Source organism: Pelobates fuscus, chromosome 3, assembly GCF_036172605.1.
Source record: "Pelobates fuscus isolate aPelFus1 chromosome 3, aPelFus1.pri, whole genome shotgun sequence".
Classification (NCBI taxonomy): Eukaryota; Metazoa; Chordata; class Amphibia; order Anura; family Pelobatidae; genus Pelobates; species Pelobates fuscus.
This window is the reverse complement of record NC_086319.1, coordinates 334402264-334417342: the sequence shown is the minus strand read 5'-3', so window position 1 is coordinate 334417342 and position 15079 is coordinate 334402264. Positions and strand designations below refer to the sequence as shown.

Sequence of the window (15079 nt, the reverse complement as noted above, 5' to 3'; positions counted from 1 at the left end):
AATGCAGTATATATTAATCATATTTATAGCTGTAATGGTCATGCCAGAGGTTTCTGAAGAACCTTTGCAAAAAAAAAAAAAAGCAGGACAGAAAATGAAGGGAAATGTGGTCACAAAGATCTGGGAAGGTTAGTCATCACAACTCTACAAAATATTGACATTCCCGCTTCCAGCATTTCATGTACTTGTAAATCTAATCCCTTGTATGTCATGTGGAGGGCTATGCTACAGAAGGGCGGTGAAACACTAGTTTTCCAGGAATTGAAGAACTAGAGTTCGGAGAAATGTTAAGACAGGTAAAGCATCCGTGGCGTTGTAGATCCCCAGCTATTTTTAAACCACCATTTGGCAATCAACGTGCTAGAGTGTGCAGCATCTCATCTTAAATGAAATTAAAATGACAATGTGATTGTGTGAACAGCAGTGCATTTCCCCTTTAAACTACACTGTCTTTCTCTATCCTAGCTTTTACAAAAATACAGTAGAAATAAATTCAGTCTCACACTCGAATTTATAGCGGTTAATTATTATTTAAAAGGAGTGTTTACACTGGCAAAGAATGTCAGGTTCTGCAGTCAGCTCCTATCCACTCTTTTAAAAGACATTTCTTTTTAATAACTGCTTATTTTCTGGGTATACAAATTAAATCAATAAAGCACTCTTTTTAAACATACAGTCCTTCCTTCCTACAACTCACTTTTTTACATTTCCATGATATCCTTTTTCTTTTTAAATTCCATTCTACAATGACTAGATCATTGTATTTTAGAAGGAAGGGAATATAAAGACCCTTTTTCAATTCTAATAATCCCTTTTAGCTTCCAATAGAAAAAAAACATCTGTTACACAACAAATGCTTTCTTAACCCTTTGTGCATCAGCGGGGACCAACATTCATTCCCATTGTACTCAAATCTGTTCACGAATGGCCATTTTTCCCATCATCTGCTTAACTGATGGTCTGATTTGCTTTGATACTGCACAGTGGTTTTTAACCCCTAGGTTAGGACCTAAAACTGGATGCTATTTTAGGTTGGTTCTTACTGGTTGGCACAGATGCATCATATTCATCAGACCCCAGGCAAGTGCCTGTAACTGGTTAACTCCAGCAGTATTATCTTGACCTCCCTAATTAAGTGATACATAATTTATCATATCACTTTTCAATTCTGGGTCACTGAGCTAACTGTACGAATGAGGATCTTGTCATTAAGTCAATAACATGTACATATTTGGGGCTAAAAACCACTGATTTAGTATTGATTCAATCATTCCAAAAATGGGTTTAACCTGCAATTCGCACATATACAATATTGTTTTTTTTTTTATATTTTAAATTAGATTTATAAAAAAAAAAAAAAAAAAAAAAAAAAAAAAAAAGAAGTTGGGTATATGACAATAACAGGTGAATGAAAAGAATGATGAGCCTGCGATTTTTCCAGTATCTTCCCTTCTTCCCAGCCAATGTAGTCTGAGATCATGATGCCCAAAGGGCAGATAAATCATGTATGTTCTTGAGATCTCTAAACAGTTTTCCCTCGTTAAGTGGCACAGTTAATCTTGCTCAACTCTTCTTTTGCGAACTAGAAAGAGAACACAAGTAAAGGAAATCACGAATTAGAAATTGTGAAAGAAAAGCCGAAGTTAAACATGCAAACTGCAAACACACACACAAAAAAAAAAACTAACAACCCCCCTCCCCCCCCCAAAAAAACCCCACAAGTGTAGTCAATGTTACAGCATTACACGTAGAGTTAGAATAGCATGCAGTGAAGTACAATAAAACCTGTTACTGCACATCAAGGAATGGAATATGTCAATTAAGCAAACAAGCTAAATGTTGCATAACTGCTGCAATAATCCAATTGTGCCGGGTTCTTTCTAAATGCTTATTGAAATACTTGGAAATAGTGTAGTTAAACAAATCTTGGACAGTTGTTGGAATCTTTAGTAAGCATTCTTTTAGAGTACATTTAACCATTAAAAAAATGACTTGGCCACACTTCAAAGATCTCAAATTCCTAGAAACTGCTTCCTGCAGCAAGCGACTATAATCAATCCAAAGAACATGCTTATAGTGGTGAGTTCATTTTAAGGCCTGGCTAGTAGCACAGACCGTGAAAGTCAACTACCATGTGTAATGGTGTATCGTTTGACATATGAAAGCCACCGATCTTTTAGAATGCTTGCCGACTGTAGGTTTACAGTGATGCTCACTGCATCAAGGACAAATGGTTAGTAAAAAGGGATTAGCTGAGAATTGAAAAAACAGAGCACAGCACAATACAAAGACACACTGCCCAAGGATTTGGCATAAGCTATAAACCTGTGTGTCCCTGTAGAGTCAATTTGGCAAACTGGCCAATGGGCTTGAAGAAACATTTACTGGCAAACTCCACAGTGAGAAATGGAAGACAGCAAAAAGAAAAGCAGCAAAGAAGTTGCACAGAAGTCTAGTCCAAGAGGTGTGAACGCTGTAACTGAAAGAAAGGATTGGCTGTTATGATCATCATCCTAGGTCTCTCTCCTTGACATGAAAACACAAGGCAGAAATACAAGAATACAAAGATACTTGACTCATGCACAGCCACAGATGATGCTCTGGCATTGAGCTGGTAGACTCAGAATGGGCCATTATTATCTTAAAGTTACCCAAAGGTTATGTTGTCATTTCCACCCAACTAAAATTGTTCAGACTGTGGACATGGGCTAGTCTCATCTAGAAGGTGCCTTCCCACCAACAACACATAGTAATGAAACAAAAATAATGTTTTTTTTTTGTTTTCAACAATTCTATTTTAATAATCCCACAATGGAAAAATGTATTAAACCAGGGCTAGGTATGGCTTTTCTGAGCCAGACCGCTTTAATACAGATGAGTTGAATTCTTGACTTGGTAAATGAGGAAGAAACATTGTAAAGGAGATTTAACAATACTGAATATTCCTCTCAGTCCTGCCTGTGTCTGGGAGTCCCCCAAGTATATTTTTATTTTACACCCAGAGTACAACCCAGCACCCCATCCTACCAAGATCATTATTCTTCGTTATCGCGTTTCCTGCTCTTGCCCGTGGTCCTTGCTGTGTAAATTGGTAGCCAAACTTGAGGATTGATGTATTTTCTTCAAGTAGTTGTGCCATTTCCATTTCTGCAGCAGTCCCTAGCTGTTGTCTCTGTGTTGTAAAGAAAAACAAAAATAATGCAAGTAAATATATACACACACACATATGCATATTTCCAAATACATAAAAAAAAATAACACACGCACAAAGAAAAGAATCACGATTACCTGATTATCAATTTTGATTTCTTGTAGAGTTTCATTATCTCTTAGTGCTTCTACCAAAGTCAAAATGCCAACCCCAGTTACAAAGTTTGATTCGATGTTCAGACTTTTCAAAGTTCTGTTTACTTTTAACATGTCAGCAAACGCCTGAAAGGAGGAAAAAAACAAATAAAATAAATAAAAGTATTGTGTTGTAAGATCACTATAAATGCTCTATCCATAGGTGCAAACCAGTTTAGTGATATGAAAGTATTGTTAAAGAAAGTATTCTAATTAAGTAACAGGTCCACATCAGCATCAAAGGTTGCCCTCCTTGCCCATCAAGTATGATGGATAGATTTTTTTTTTTTTTTTAATTAGTAAAATGGAAATTTGCTAAACCGTTTCCTTTTCAATTAAGTCTGGCCAAAATGTAGGGACTTAGTGTCAGGAATACAAACATGTGCACACAAAAACATATATTTTAAATTTTACAAGGCTACATAAAATCAACTCTCTCAGCAAAAAAATATGGTGATTCCGTTCCACCATATTGCCATATCATGTTAAGCACACCACTCTGGCACAGTACCCCAATGTTTGAGAGTCCTACACTAATTTTAACGTGGGAGACAAATCAAATAGTGCTAGTGCTAAATGAACTAAAGTGCATTTAATAATCTGTTGTAAGAGCATTGTGAATATATATATAAATGCAAACGAATGTGATAAACACAATTTAAAGATAGCAGTATAAAAACTAAACAATTAAAGTGATCGTGATTTAATGTGTATACTCACAATGTGTATCCTATATCTGCTCTATATCTAAATAAAAAATATTATCACTAAAGTCGCATTGCTATCCAAACAAAACCTCCTCAAATGTACACATTTCTGTGGTCACCAAGACGCCTCTGCATCTCTTTTTCTATGCATGTTTAGAGTCCAGACATCTTTCAGACGGAGCACTCTGCCCTGCCCCCACCAGATGCCCCTTTGGAGGTGACCACGGGATCTCACTTGTGGTTTTTATCACATTAATTTTGCATGACATATAATGTATATATTACAACAGAATAATTAAATACACGTTTGTGCACAAGCTTTTCCTTCATCTGTATTTTTTTTTCTTCTAAATTTTGGTCTCTATGGCAGCACGACTGCTGAGAAATATTCCAGGTGTGCTCCTAATTTCATTTTTTTTTTTTTTTTTTTTTTTTTTTAACTATAGTGCTGAAGTGGCTCTTTATGTGACCAGCCTCCTGCCTGTGCAGTAAAAAACCTACACAGCTTGCCCAGCCTTCATGGCAGAGATCATAGAAAAGCATTGGGAGACTATTGCGCGTGCGCAGCAAAACACAGCACTGCACCATTCAGCTTCTCCTCATAGACATGCGTGAATCAATCTATTTCTACGCAGAACATGTCTACGCCAGTGAAGCACTGGACTAGGTAGCACCTCTAGTGGCTGTCTGAATGACTGCCACTAGAGGTGTTACTAGGCAGCAATTCTCTAATAAGGCAGTGTTTACAGTGCCAACACTGCAGGGACATGCTATCGACACCAGAACCACTACATTAGTGGTTCTGGTGACAATAGTGTCCCTTTAAAGCATACATTTGTCTTTTGGACACTTCTGTTTTACATAGAATACTGCATCGATGTGCACTAATAGTATTTGTTTCACTCTTCGAAGCCTCATTGCTAAGCAATGCTAAAAACGTGGGAAAAATACTTGCCATTGCTACAAAGTTTAGACACTTACTGCGGCTACAGGATCATTACTTCTTGTCGCTGCAACACTGAAACTTTTAACATGGGTATTTGATTCCAAGGCTTTTGCAAATTCTTTCAAAGTTGGAATTGGGATATTCTGCAATAAAGTAAAAAAATAAATAAAAATAAAAGATATATGGATGCCCATTTTATTATAATAATTCTAATAAAGTATTTATCCTGGAAAGGTAAAGTTTACTATCTTGCAGCGAATTTAAAAAGGACTAAATAATTGTGAATTCAAGTATATATCGGTTGAGAATGAAGCTTCGACTTCAAGAGAAAAATTAGCACACTAACTCTGCCTGTACATTCCAATTCTGTTATACTGCAGTTTTTCTTTTGTCAATCACTTTTTATTAGTTTTTCCAAATAGATATACATAGATAATTTTACAAGTAGTTGAGTGACAGTCATCTCATTGTAAACATCAAAACATAGGGTTTTGGGCCATATCTTCAGGAAATTCAATCAGACTTATATCTTACATCAACATAGCATTAAAACAAAACGTTGCTGGTTTCGTCACGAGACCGGGCAATCGCTGTGGCCTGCACCGCCAAGGTAAAACTACTATCAGCGGCCCTCCATGTCGCCTCGTTGATATACTAAAATATGGGAGTGTGCTTAATATTAAATGGTTATCGACAGTTCAATCTTGTTGAGCGTATGTCAAATGATTGGAGGCTGGTCTTGTAGCGCAGGTAGTGGGGCTAACAAGTTATTCCTATCCATCAAAGCGTAGGTTCAGGGATCCCCGTGTGCTTGTTGTGTAGCAATCTCACCCCTTACGTCCGGTGTATGACCCAGCCGTCTCCAATCTCTGTGTCCACTGAACTGCTGTCTAGGCGTCCGCACTTCCTGAGCTAAACTGACCAGGAGTTTCCTCCCGACCACTGCATTATTCCCAAACCAGGGACAGTGAGTTATATTCTTAGGATACTTACAGCAGTGGGAACTTTACAATGAGAAACGGAAAAGTGAAAAAGACAGGGTCATGAAAATAGAGAAATAGAGAATAGAGAAATGGAGTGGGGGGGTATGGAAGAAAGGGGTATAAAGTGGTATGGCGTAGAGAGAGGGGCACGTGCTCAGTTTGGGAGGGGCCCCATGTCATCGCTGAGCATTCACCTGCCGCGGCATGCCCCATCCATGCCAGGGAAACTCTCCAAAGGCCAGGGGAACTCTCCAAAGACCAGCGTCATGTGGGTACCATAGATAGTAGATCCATGCTCTCTATATCCCTTCATATTTGTCCAGCCGACCACCTACCATTGCATCCTCCTCCTCAACCCGGTGTATCATTTGGATCCTTCCTAGCCAATCCTGGTAAGTCGGGGGTTCCTTACGGCGCCAGTGCAAGGGGATTAGTGACCGAGCTGCTGTGAGCAAGTGTCTTGAGAGAGTTTTCTTGTATTTTGAGATTGCTAAAATCGATTTATTGGGTAACATATCCTCAGGGTTGAAGGTTACTCCTTTGTCCCTCCCCCGTGACATGGTGTCAAAGATCTGTCTCCAATAGGGGACTAGAAGTGGACATTCCCAAAAGATATGAATAAGGGAGCCCATACCCACCCCACATCTCCAGCAGACTTCGGCTGCCTCCAGGAAGTATTTGTGGATTTTCTGCGGTGTGTCATACCAATGGGTCAGTATCTTATAGTTTATCTCTTGGTATTTTGCGCAGCGGGAGCTGAGCTGTGTGAATTATGTTATTTGAGACCATTCTTAGGTGGAGAATGATGTTTGGAGGGACTCTTCCCACAAGGTCTGATACTTAGGGTGGGGGGGCATTCTGTCTTCCAATAACAACATAAGATACAGCACGTATATGCTGCGGTATAGGACTAACTTCTTCGTACAGATTTCTTCACATGGGTACAAGGACCTGCGGAATTGCAGCCGACCGGCAACTGAAGCGTGAAAGTGGTGCAGTTGGTGGTAAGCGAAAGCCTCCAGAACTGTGGGAGTCCTCTCACCCACCAACAGTCGTAAGGGAAGTAATCTATCTCCTTGACATATGTCTGCAAGTCGGACATATGAACCTCTACCTAGGAAGTCCAGAGTCTGCTTGTCTTGTCCTGCTGGAAATTTCGGGTTGCTCGAAACTGGATATATAGGGCCGTTAACGGTAGTGAGAGTGAACTTTAGCCGAATTCGGTTCCAAATTTGCAGGGTCGCCCCTATGAACGGCTGTTCAATGATTAATCTCCTGGAAGCTCCATCAGGGAGTCATACCACTGCTGGAATGCTTCTTGCCGACATCTCCTGTTTCAATGTCGACCACATTTTTTGGGTTTGCATTGTGCCATTTCACTATCCTCGCCAAATGGGCTACATGGTAATAACCCAAAAATTAAGGCACGCCCAGGCCTCCATCTTGCTTAGGTCTCATAAGTTGTGTCACATGGAGCCGAGGTCTACGACCCTTCCAAATGAAAGAGAGTTTAAGCATGCGTGGGATATGCATAAGGCTATCCTAACTATAAGATAAGGCCAGGGACTAATGAAAGTATTTTTAAAAATTGTGCATACTAGATGGCCCGAATGGTTATCTGCCGTCACACTCTATGTTTCTAAAGTGTTTTTGGAAGAGACACTAGTTTCCCTTTTTTTCTGATGTCATACATTCCCTTGTATCACCATTAAACATTTTTTACTTAAAAGTTGAGCATATTAACAGCAACACTATAATGGAACTGTACTCATAAGAGAGCTGTATAATTATACACATGCTTTAAGCAATTTACATCAAGTAATTAAAGGGAAATAACCACATTTTGTAGCACTATAAAACCCATTACCTTAATATTATTCAGGTTTACTTCCACCAGACGGGGATCATTATTTCGGATTCTCTTCAAAGTCTCTTCTACATTGGTTGGGTTTGGAGGTTCATCAAAAACAGGTCTCATTGGTTCTGCTTTGACCACGTCTAAAAAGAAGAGAAAGATTAGAACTAAAATGTGTCTGTGAAGAAATCTTATCTTAGTTGTATCTTACTTAGCAGGGATTCTAAGACAGAGAAACTAAACATTGTGGAGGTGGAGAATGTATCTAATTTATTTTGACCCCAGTGAATTCTTAATAATATAGAAGGTTATTTATTACAAATTCACTCTTTTTGAGAATACCAGTAAGATACAAAGCCAACCAGTAGCATTTCCAGGCCATAGATAATGGGAATTTTTGGTCCAGAAAACTCAAGTATTACTCATGTGTGTCAGGAATGGAAATATACTAAAACGCAAACCTAAAGGAAACAGTAAAGGGACACCTTATGTAGAGCTAGTGCCTAATACAGATAAATGAAATGTCTGCTAGCAGAGAATAGACAAGAGACAGGTCGAGGTCTAGGTCTAGGATAACAGAGAAACACAGTCGACAGTCAAGCCAAGATCAGGGTAACAAAGCAAGAATGGTCAAATAAGCAGAGGTCAGAAAACAATAAACCAAATACACCGTTCAAACACACTCAGGTAACAAAGAACAACCAGGAAGTATATATACTCTATACTGGGTTGTGATTGGTTACAGAGGGCCGTGATGTCACAGGTGGGTACACATCAAAAAGTGCCACATAGATTGACATTTCCCTGAACATCGACAAGCGCACCAAAGCAGGGAATCCCTTAACTCCTAACTTATCGACCAATTTGTTCTACGACCGGGTCGTAGGAACGGAACTCCGTTGGTAAGTGAGGAGTACTTGTAATTATTCAAATTCTACCTTGCCTTTGTATTTAGAATAGACGGATTAGAAACACTACAAAATAAAGAAAAGCTCTCTTTTTTTATGATGCAAACATTTTGAGGTTACATTTCAGAATTGTATTAAATACTTTTAAGTTGCTGAATAAAATGTTTAAAAAAAATTAGGCACCTAGACCTTTTACTTACATCTTAATGTTATGTTAACTGAGCATCATATTCGTTTAACAGCTGGAGAGCTACAGGCAGCCCTCTAACTTAGACGTAACATGTGGTTGAATGCATTTTTGCTATTGGCGATCACTGTTCTAAAGTGTCCATTAATCTAGGCAATCGACAGCTTTCTACTAAGCAGCTGTCTTTACTGTAATGGATATGCTAGAGGGCAAAATACAGTCAAAATGTGCTTTACCTCTAAAATAAAATAAAATCCTACAAATGGAGCATTTGGCATGGTAAATGGCCTCCCAAAGTATTTTAAGGTGTTTAAGCTGGGAACTATGCACCGCTACAATCTAGTCATAGTCACAGATAAACCAACAACCAATATATTCATTTTGAACACAGGAGTGCAACGTTCAACCAAAGTCTGAAGGTGCTTGAGCATAAAAACAAATATGTTTTAAGGGTAGGACAAAGAGAGACAGATGCTGGCCAATCAATATATGCAGTTGCACCCCATGTTTTATTTGTTTTTAAAGGAATATATTCAACTTCACATTGACAAATGAGAAGTGCAAATAAAGAGGATACTGGATAATCCAGCATTAGCAGAATAACTGATAAGAGGAAGATAGCAAGAGACCACTTTACACAATATAGAGCTTTATTTGGTCTTAACTATAGTTCTAGTGCATTACCAAGCATCTTTAACAAGTGTCGATCAATCAATACTCACTTGGAAATCCTTGGCTATCATACCCATTACTGGTGCCATTGTTTGGTAGCAGATTAGGCATTCCCAGGATAGCTACAAAATAAAACAAGGAAATACAATAACATTAAATGTGAACATTTCATCAAGGAAAACTTAATCTGCATGGATTAATCTACAAAATACACTTTATACCAGTAAGAGGTAGAACTTTTCATAAATGAAGGTTTGATGAAAAACTATAACACTGACATGACTAAATGCAAATCATTAGGTTCTCAAACATAATGTACACAATTATTTTAAAACAGAATGATTAACATTTTACAACTATGTGGAATACTTTCTAGTTTACACACTCCCTGCAATGTAACGGTATCAGTGTCTCTAACACTTATATTACCCAGCTTAAGAATCCAGTCACGGCTCATTATACTAGTCTACCTCTAATGTAAGGAACACGCAATGCAGTCTTGCTGGAAGGTAAAGTTACAGGCTGTCAGGACCAATACAAACCTGCAAGGTCACACAATTCAGTATCAGTGGCGCTGGTCAATGCCTCTTCCAGTTCTGGATCAAGAGCAATTTTGTCTTCTGTACGGAAGTCCATGGGTTTTTGCTTGGGAACAAATACTTTGCCTGCAAACAAGATATTAAAAAGTCACACAACCACAAACGTCCAAAAATAATGTGGCTTATTATCCTTCAGCAATAACATATGATGCAAATCCGTGTTACACAATTTTGGTCTGTTGGTGGCAGCATTGCAATAACGATGAATCAAGTCTATATTCAACACATGAGGTCAAGACAAATTCTAGAGAGAGCTTGCATTACTTTACACAGGAGTTAGATATGAAAATAATACAGGAGATAGATTTAGTCATCCCAAGATCTTGTGACTAGACACAATGTCTCCTGACCAAAACACATAAGGAGATACCAGAAAACATTCATTTTATATTTTTAATTAATATATTTGTTTCTAAGGATATAGAGCATTACAAATGTTGTGAAAGGCTGAACCCGATTTCTACAGTCATATATAGTAATTATAGTGATTGGGTTCATCCTGCCTACATACCACTTATATGCAAAGTTTTAAAAACACATTGAGATATTCAAGATAGGTTTGCGGAGGTTTGCTATATACTGATCTTGGCAATCTGCTGGAGGAAAATCAGCATTATGCAGACGTTTCACAGTTTGTTAATGATAATGATGTTAAACTACTGAAGAGAAAAGTGCAATTGTCAGTTTAGTAATCCAGAGGTTATGTAACTTCAGAATGCCATCACGCTCCATAATCTTTGTAACATGGCTGAATACAATATCGACATTAGCTTAATGTGGTCTAAACCTACCCTTTAAAACACTTCTTGGTACTAGACTAGTAATTTATTATCATCACCATTCAGAAACAAATAGCAAAGTCACTAACCATTCTCCCAAAACAGATGATCAAATGGCGCCTTTACTTTGTTGGATTCCTTTCTACATATTGATTATCTGACTGGCACCTCTCCTTGTCAAAAAAAAAAAAAAAAAAAAGTCTAATTGAAGAAGTGTGAATTTTTTTTGTCAGATGGGCCATAATCAATTAGCTGAAGGTCTGTACTGTACATTAGTTCCATTGTTTTATGTCTGTGAACCACCCAAAACGCTGTTTAGAAAGAACTAGTCAAACAGGTGTAACAATAAACAATGGAAGAAAAAAAAAATCGTGAGTCACTATGCAAATTTTCCATGAACATCGCGAATAAAAAAAAAATATATATATATATATATATATAATTGAGAATTAATTTCAGTCACAACTACAGTGTATGAAAATAGCGTAGAATTAAGTCTTCCAAGTTCCTGTGTGCGACTGAGCTTCATTCAACAATCAACCTGATTTTTCTGCACGTGGCCAGGTGTATGCAGTATGCAAACACTACAGCAAACACTTGCCCTATAGCACACTCCTTTCATTAGCCCCAGAGCCAGAGGAGTTAGGGAAGGTAAATTGACTTTTTTAGAGAACCACCTAAAAATACATATCAAGGAATTGGCCTCTTTCAAACAAAGCCAAAGAAGTAGTTATTTTAGTGTAGGGTGCAATTTAGCCAAGATGTGCATCTACTGTTTAAGGTCTTTTTTGGCCATGATCTCATTATTAGAGGGGTCAATCTGATAGCCATCCAGCTCCACCATAAGCACGAGATACTCATCCCTGCATTAACCCTTTGCAAACTCAGCTCTCAAATAAATAACACATAGGACAGTAAATCCTTTATATAATAACTGTAATTGGATGTATGTTGGGAAAAACAAAGACATTTTAGATATCTGCAGTATATAATTTCATTAACCTCGAATCCACCTACATGAGCAGTTCTTAAAACAAAGAAAACCTGTTTAAATACACTCCAGAAAAAAGTCCATCCTTCAAAAAGAAAGGCATTGCAGTACCCAGGTGATGAGTGATCCATCAATCTCGAAAGACCAGTTAGACAGAACATGCAGTAATTGGAGTTAATATATCTGCATTAGATATTCTTCATTTGTGAAGGTAATAGTTTTCAACTTCCATTACCCCCATCCAGGTATTGGCTAACCAGCTCTACATTAAAGCTTCCTCATCTCTCTTGGGAAATGTCATAACTGCAAAACATTACCTGCTGAATTGAAGAATACGCAAAGTACTCACTTGGCCTGTATACCATCTCTGTAAAACTTTAGTAAGATGATTTGCATAATACATTATGACAATAATACAAAATACAGCTTAAAAATGTCCTGTACTCATTATGTTATGGCACCAAATATTGGATTCATTACCAGTGTGTAAGATAAGTAGCACATTTAAAACAATAATCAGAAAAGTTTGAATGAAAGCCAACCTGCAAAAAATAAAACCATACGCAGGTACCAAAGTCACTTGGTATCACTATGTTGTAATATACTGTCCCAAACTGTAATAAAGTTAATTTGTATACTTTTCCCCATCCTTGTTTCTTGCATTACCGGCAGTGGTCCCAGATATGGATATACAATGTCCTTTCTGACACTTGTCTAAAATTTTTTACCACACTATATTCCACTAAGTGAAAAAAAGAATTCCACACCCCTGCAGTAGGAGAAGTAAATGTTAAAGGATCACTATAGTGCCAGGAAAACAAACTTTTTTTCCTGGCACTATATAGTCCTTAGGTCCCTCCCCCCACCCCTTCAGCCACTTACCTTAATCCAGCGCCGGGCTCCCTCTGAGCTGAATGCGCATGCGAGTGGAGCTGAATGCACATGCGTGGTCAGAACCACGCTAGCATTCAAACCGCCCATAGGAAAGCATTACTCAATGCGATCGCGTTGAGCGTCGCGGAAGCGCCTCTAGCGGCTGTCAGGAAGACAGCCACTAGAGGCTGGGTTAACCCTGCTATGTAAACAAAGCAGTTTCTCTGAAACGGCTATGATTACAGCTGCAGGGTTAAAACCTGCGGGACCTGGCACCTAGACTATTTTATTGAGCTGAAGTGGTCTGGGTGACTATAGTGGTCTTCTAAACTGTGGGAAAAACTACCAAAACTTGAAGTGACCAAAACAAAATGTATGCATTGTATAGATTTTGGACGAAGTCATATTTTTACATGCTTACATTTGTATAGTTGTATCCTAACCCCCTACCTCTTCTTTTCTACGTCCCTCAGTTGTTGGTTACTGTAATATGTGATGTCACAGCTCAAGTAACAGGCAGTAAACAAAGTTAAACCATAAAAAACATCAGCAAAGCAAGTTGTAGCTGCCAGACAGGAATTAAAGGGACACTCCAGACCCTTTTGGCTTGCTGAAATTCTTTATGTGTGAAAAGTGTGTCCTACAAAATGTGCAGATTTCAATAGAGAATGTGACGAATTGGGTGCACCTAATCTTCAGTCTTCCTTTAAAGACTGATGGAATTTTTTTGCAAACGCAATATGTTTAAATGTGATTATAATGTTTACCCGTGTTATTTTGGGATTTTTTTTCATATTATATTGCATTAGAAAACATAATGGGCACATTTCAGCTATGATTTCTTTATTTATTGTGTCTGCCACTTTTACAGCATCACCACGGCATAGCTCGCTAAGACGCCAAGCTGGTGAAAGACAGAATATATCTTATTTCAGCATACAAAAACAAAAAAACAGAAGAACTCTGTAAATGTCACTGTGTCATTGAAGAAATGTTTGTTATAACGTTGTAACAATAAAAAAATGATTGACAAAAAACAAAAACAAACAGCCAATATACGCTGATTCGGATTTTCTATAGACAATAGAACAGCGCTCAGAAAGAAGATTTGTCTTCTCTGGCAAAGCAATGAATAATAAATAATGAAATAAAACACACACAAAGCAAAAGAAGATTCTTGGACCCAAAACACACTGCAAAAAAAAAAAACAACAACAACAAACACACTTAATTTGATGTGTTTGGTGATTGACTACAGGCCATTTTATGAAAATGTGGAAGACTCTCCCAGTGCTGTACTGTACATATAAACCAATTCTCAGAACCAACACTACTAAAGGAGAGAGAGGAACTTTTCACAAAACTTGGCATCACAAATGCAGAAAATCAACTTATTAGCCGTTTGACCATGCTACAGTGGGGGTGTGGAGGGTAAAGAACCCATTAAAAGTAACAGATGAGTGGAAACATGCTCTTCCAAAGCAATGTAAAGACTACATGTTTTGGATGTCCTTATTTTCCAAGAAATCTGTTAAAACAACTGTAAGAGCAAATTAGACTCATCTACATTTGTGTACGAGGCATCCATAAAACATGGCTTTCTGATGATCCAGGGGTTACGAAGATTCTTTCATCACATGTATGTCAAGCTGACGTTTCATCAAAATCCACCCTAGAACAGAACATGGCAGTGGTGGATTGTAATTAATCAGAAATATTTATAGTGGCCTATTGGTCCTCAGCAACCACGAACAGTCCAGGATTTATGGATTTCCCTGTTTTATTCCAATGGAGATACTAACAAACCTGGACTGTTGGTCGTGTCTGAGGACTGGGTTGTGGATCAAACTTAAAACTTCTGAGCATCATTTAAAATGTTACTGAATACATTGTCAAGTCAATGATTACTGCATAGCAGACAGAATTTAAAAACCCTGTTCCAAACTAAACAATTAGTGGGTACTTCATAATATATTGATAGGGCAATCTCAGATACTTTTTGGAAGAAACTTTGCTTTTACCTTGGTGATATGCTATTAAAATATCTTAATAATTTAATGTGTTTTGCAATAAGCTTCACATCCCAGCCCAATGCAACTTTTTTTTATTGGGCTGAAAGATGTGAGTCAATGTTTTGAAGCCTGACCACAAAATGAGGAAATCAGATCACATTTGAAGTGATGGCTGCCAAACAAGTGGCACACCCATGATCTCTAGTCTATATTGCCCATTTT

General features: G+C 38.0%; 1 protein-coding gene across 1 annotated transcript in view; it reads right to left on the bottom strand.

Annotated features, from left to right (window-relative positions):
• Positions 1 to 1356: 1356 nt before the first annotated feature.
• LOC134603260 (tropomodulin-3-like) overlaps positions 1357 to 15079 on the bottom strand; it is a 48102-nt gene continuing 34379 nt past the window's right edge. The window contains exons 4-10 of the mRNA XM_063449055.1: positions 10146 to 10268; positions 9654 to 9725; positions 7849 to 7979; positions 5034 to 5141; positions 3289 to 3432; positions 3028 to 3172; positions 1357 to 1582 (exon numbers count right to left, since the gene is read on the bottom strand). Coding sequence (XP_063305125.1) covers positions 1554 to 1582; positions 3028 to 3172; positions 3289 to 3432; positions 5034 to 5141; positions 7849 to 7979; positions 9654 to 9725; positions 10146 to 10268 — 752 coding nt within the window. The 3' untranslated portion in view covers positions 1357 to 1553. The remainder of the gene's footprint in view (positions 1583 to 3027; positions 3173 to 3288; positions 3433 to 5033; positions 5142 to 7848; positions 7980 to 9653; positions 9726 to 10145; positions 10269 to 15079) is intronic.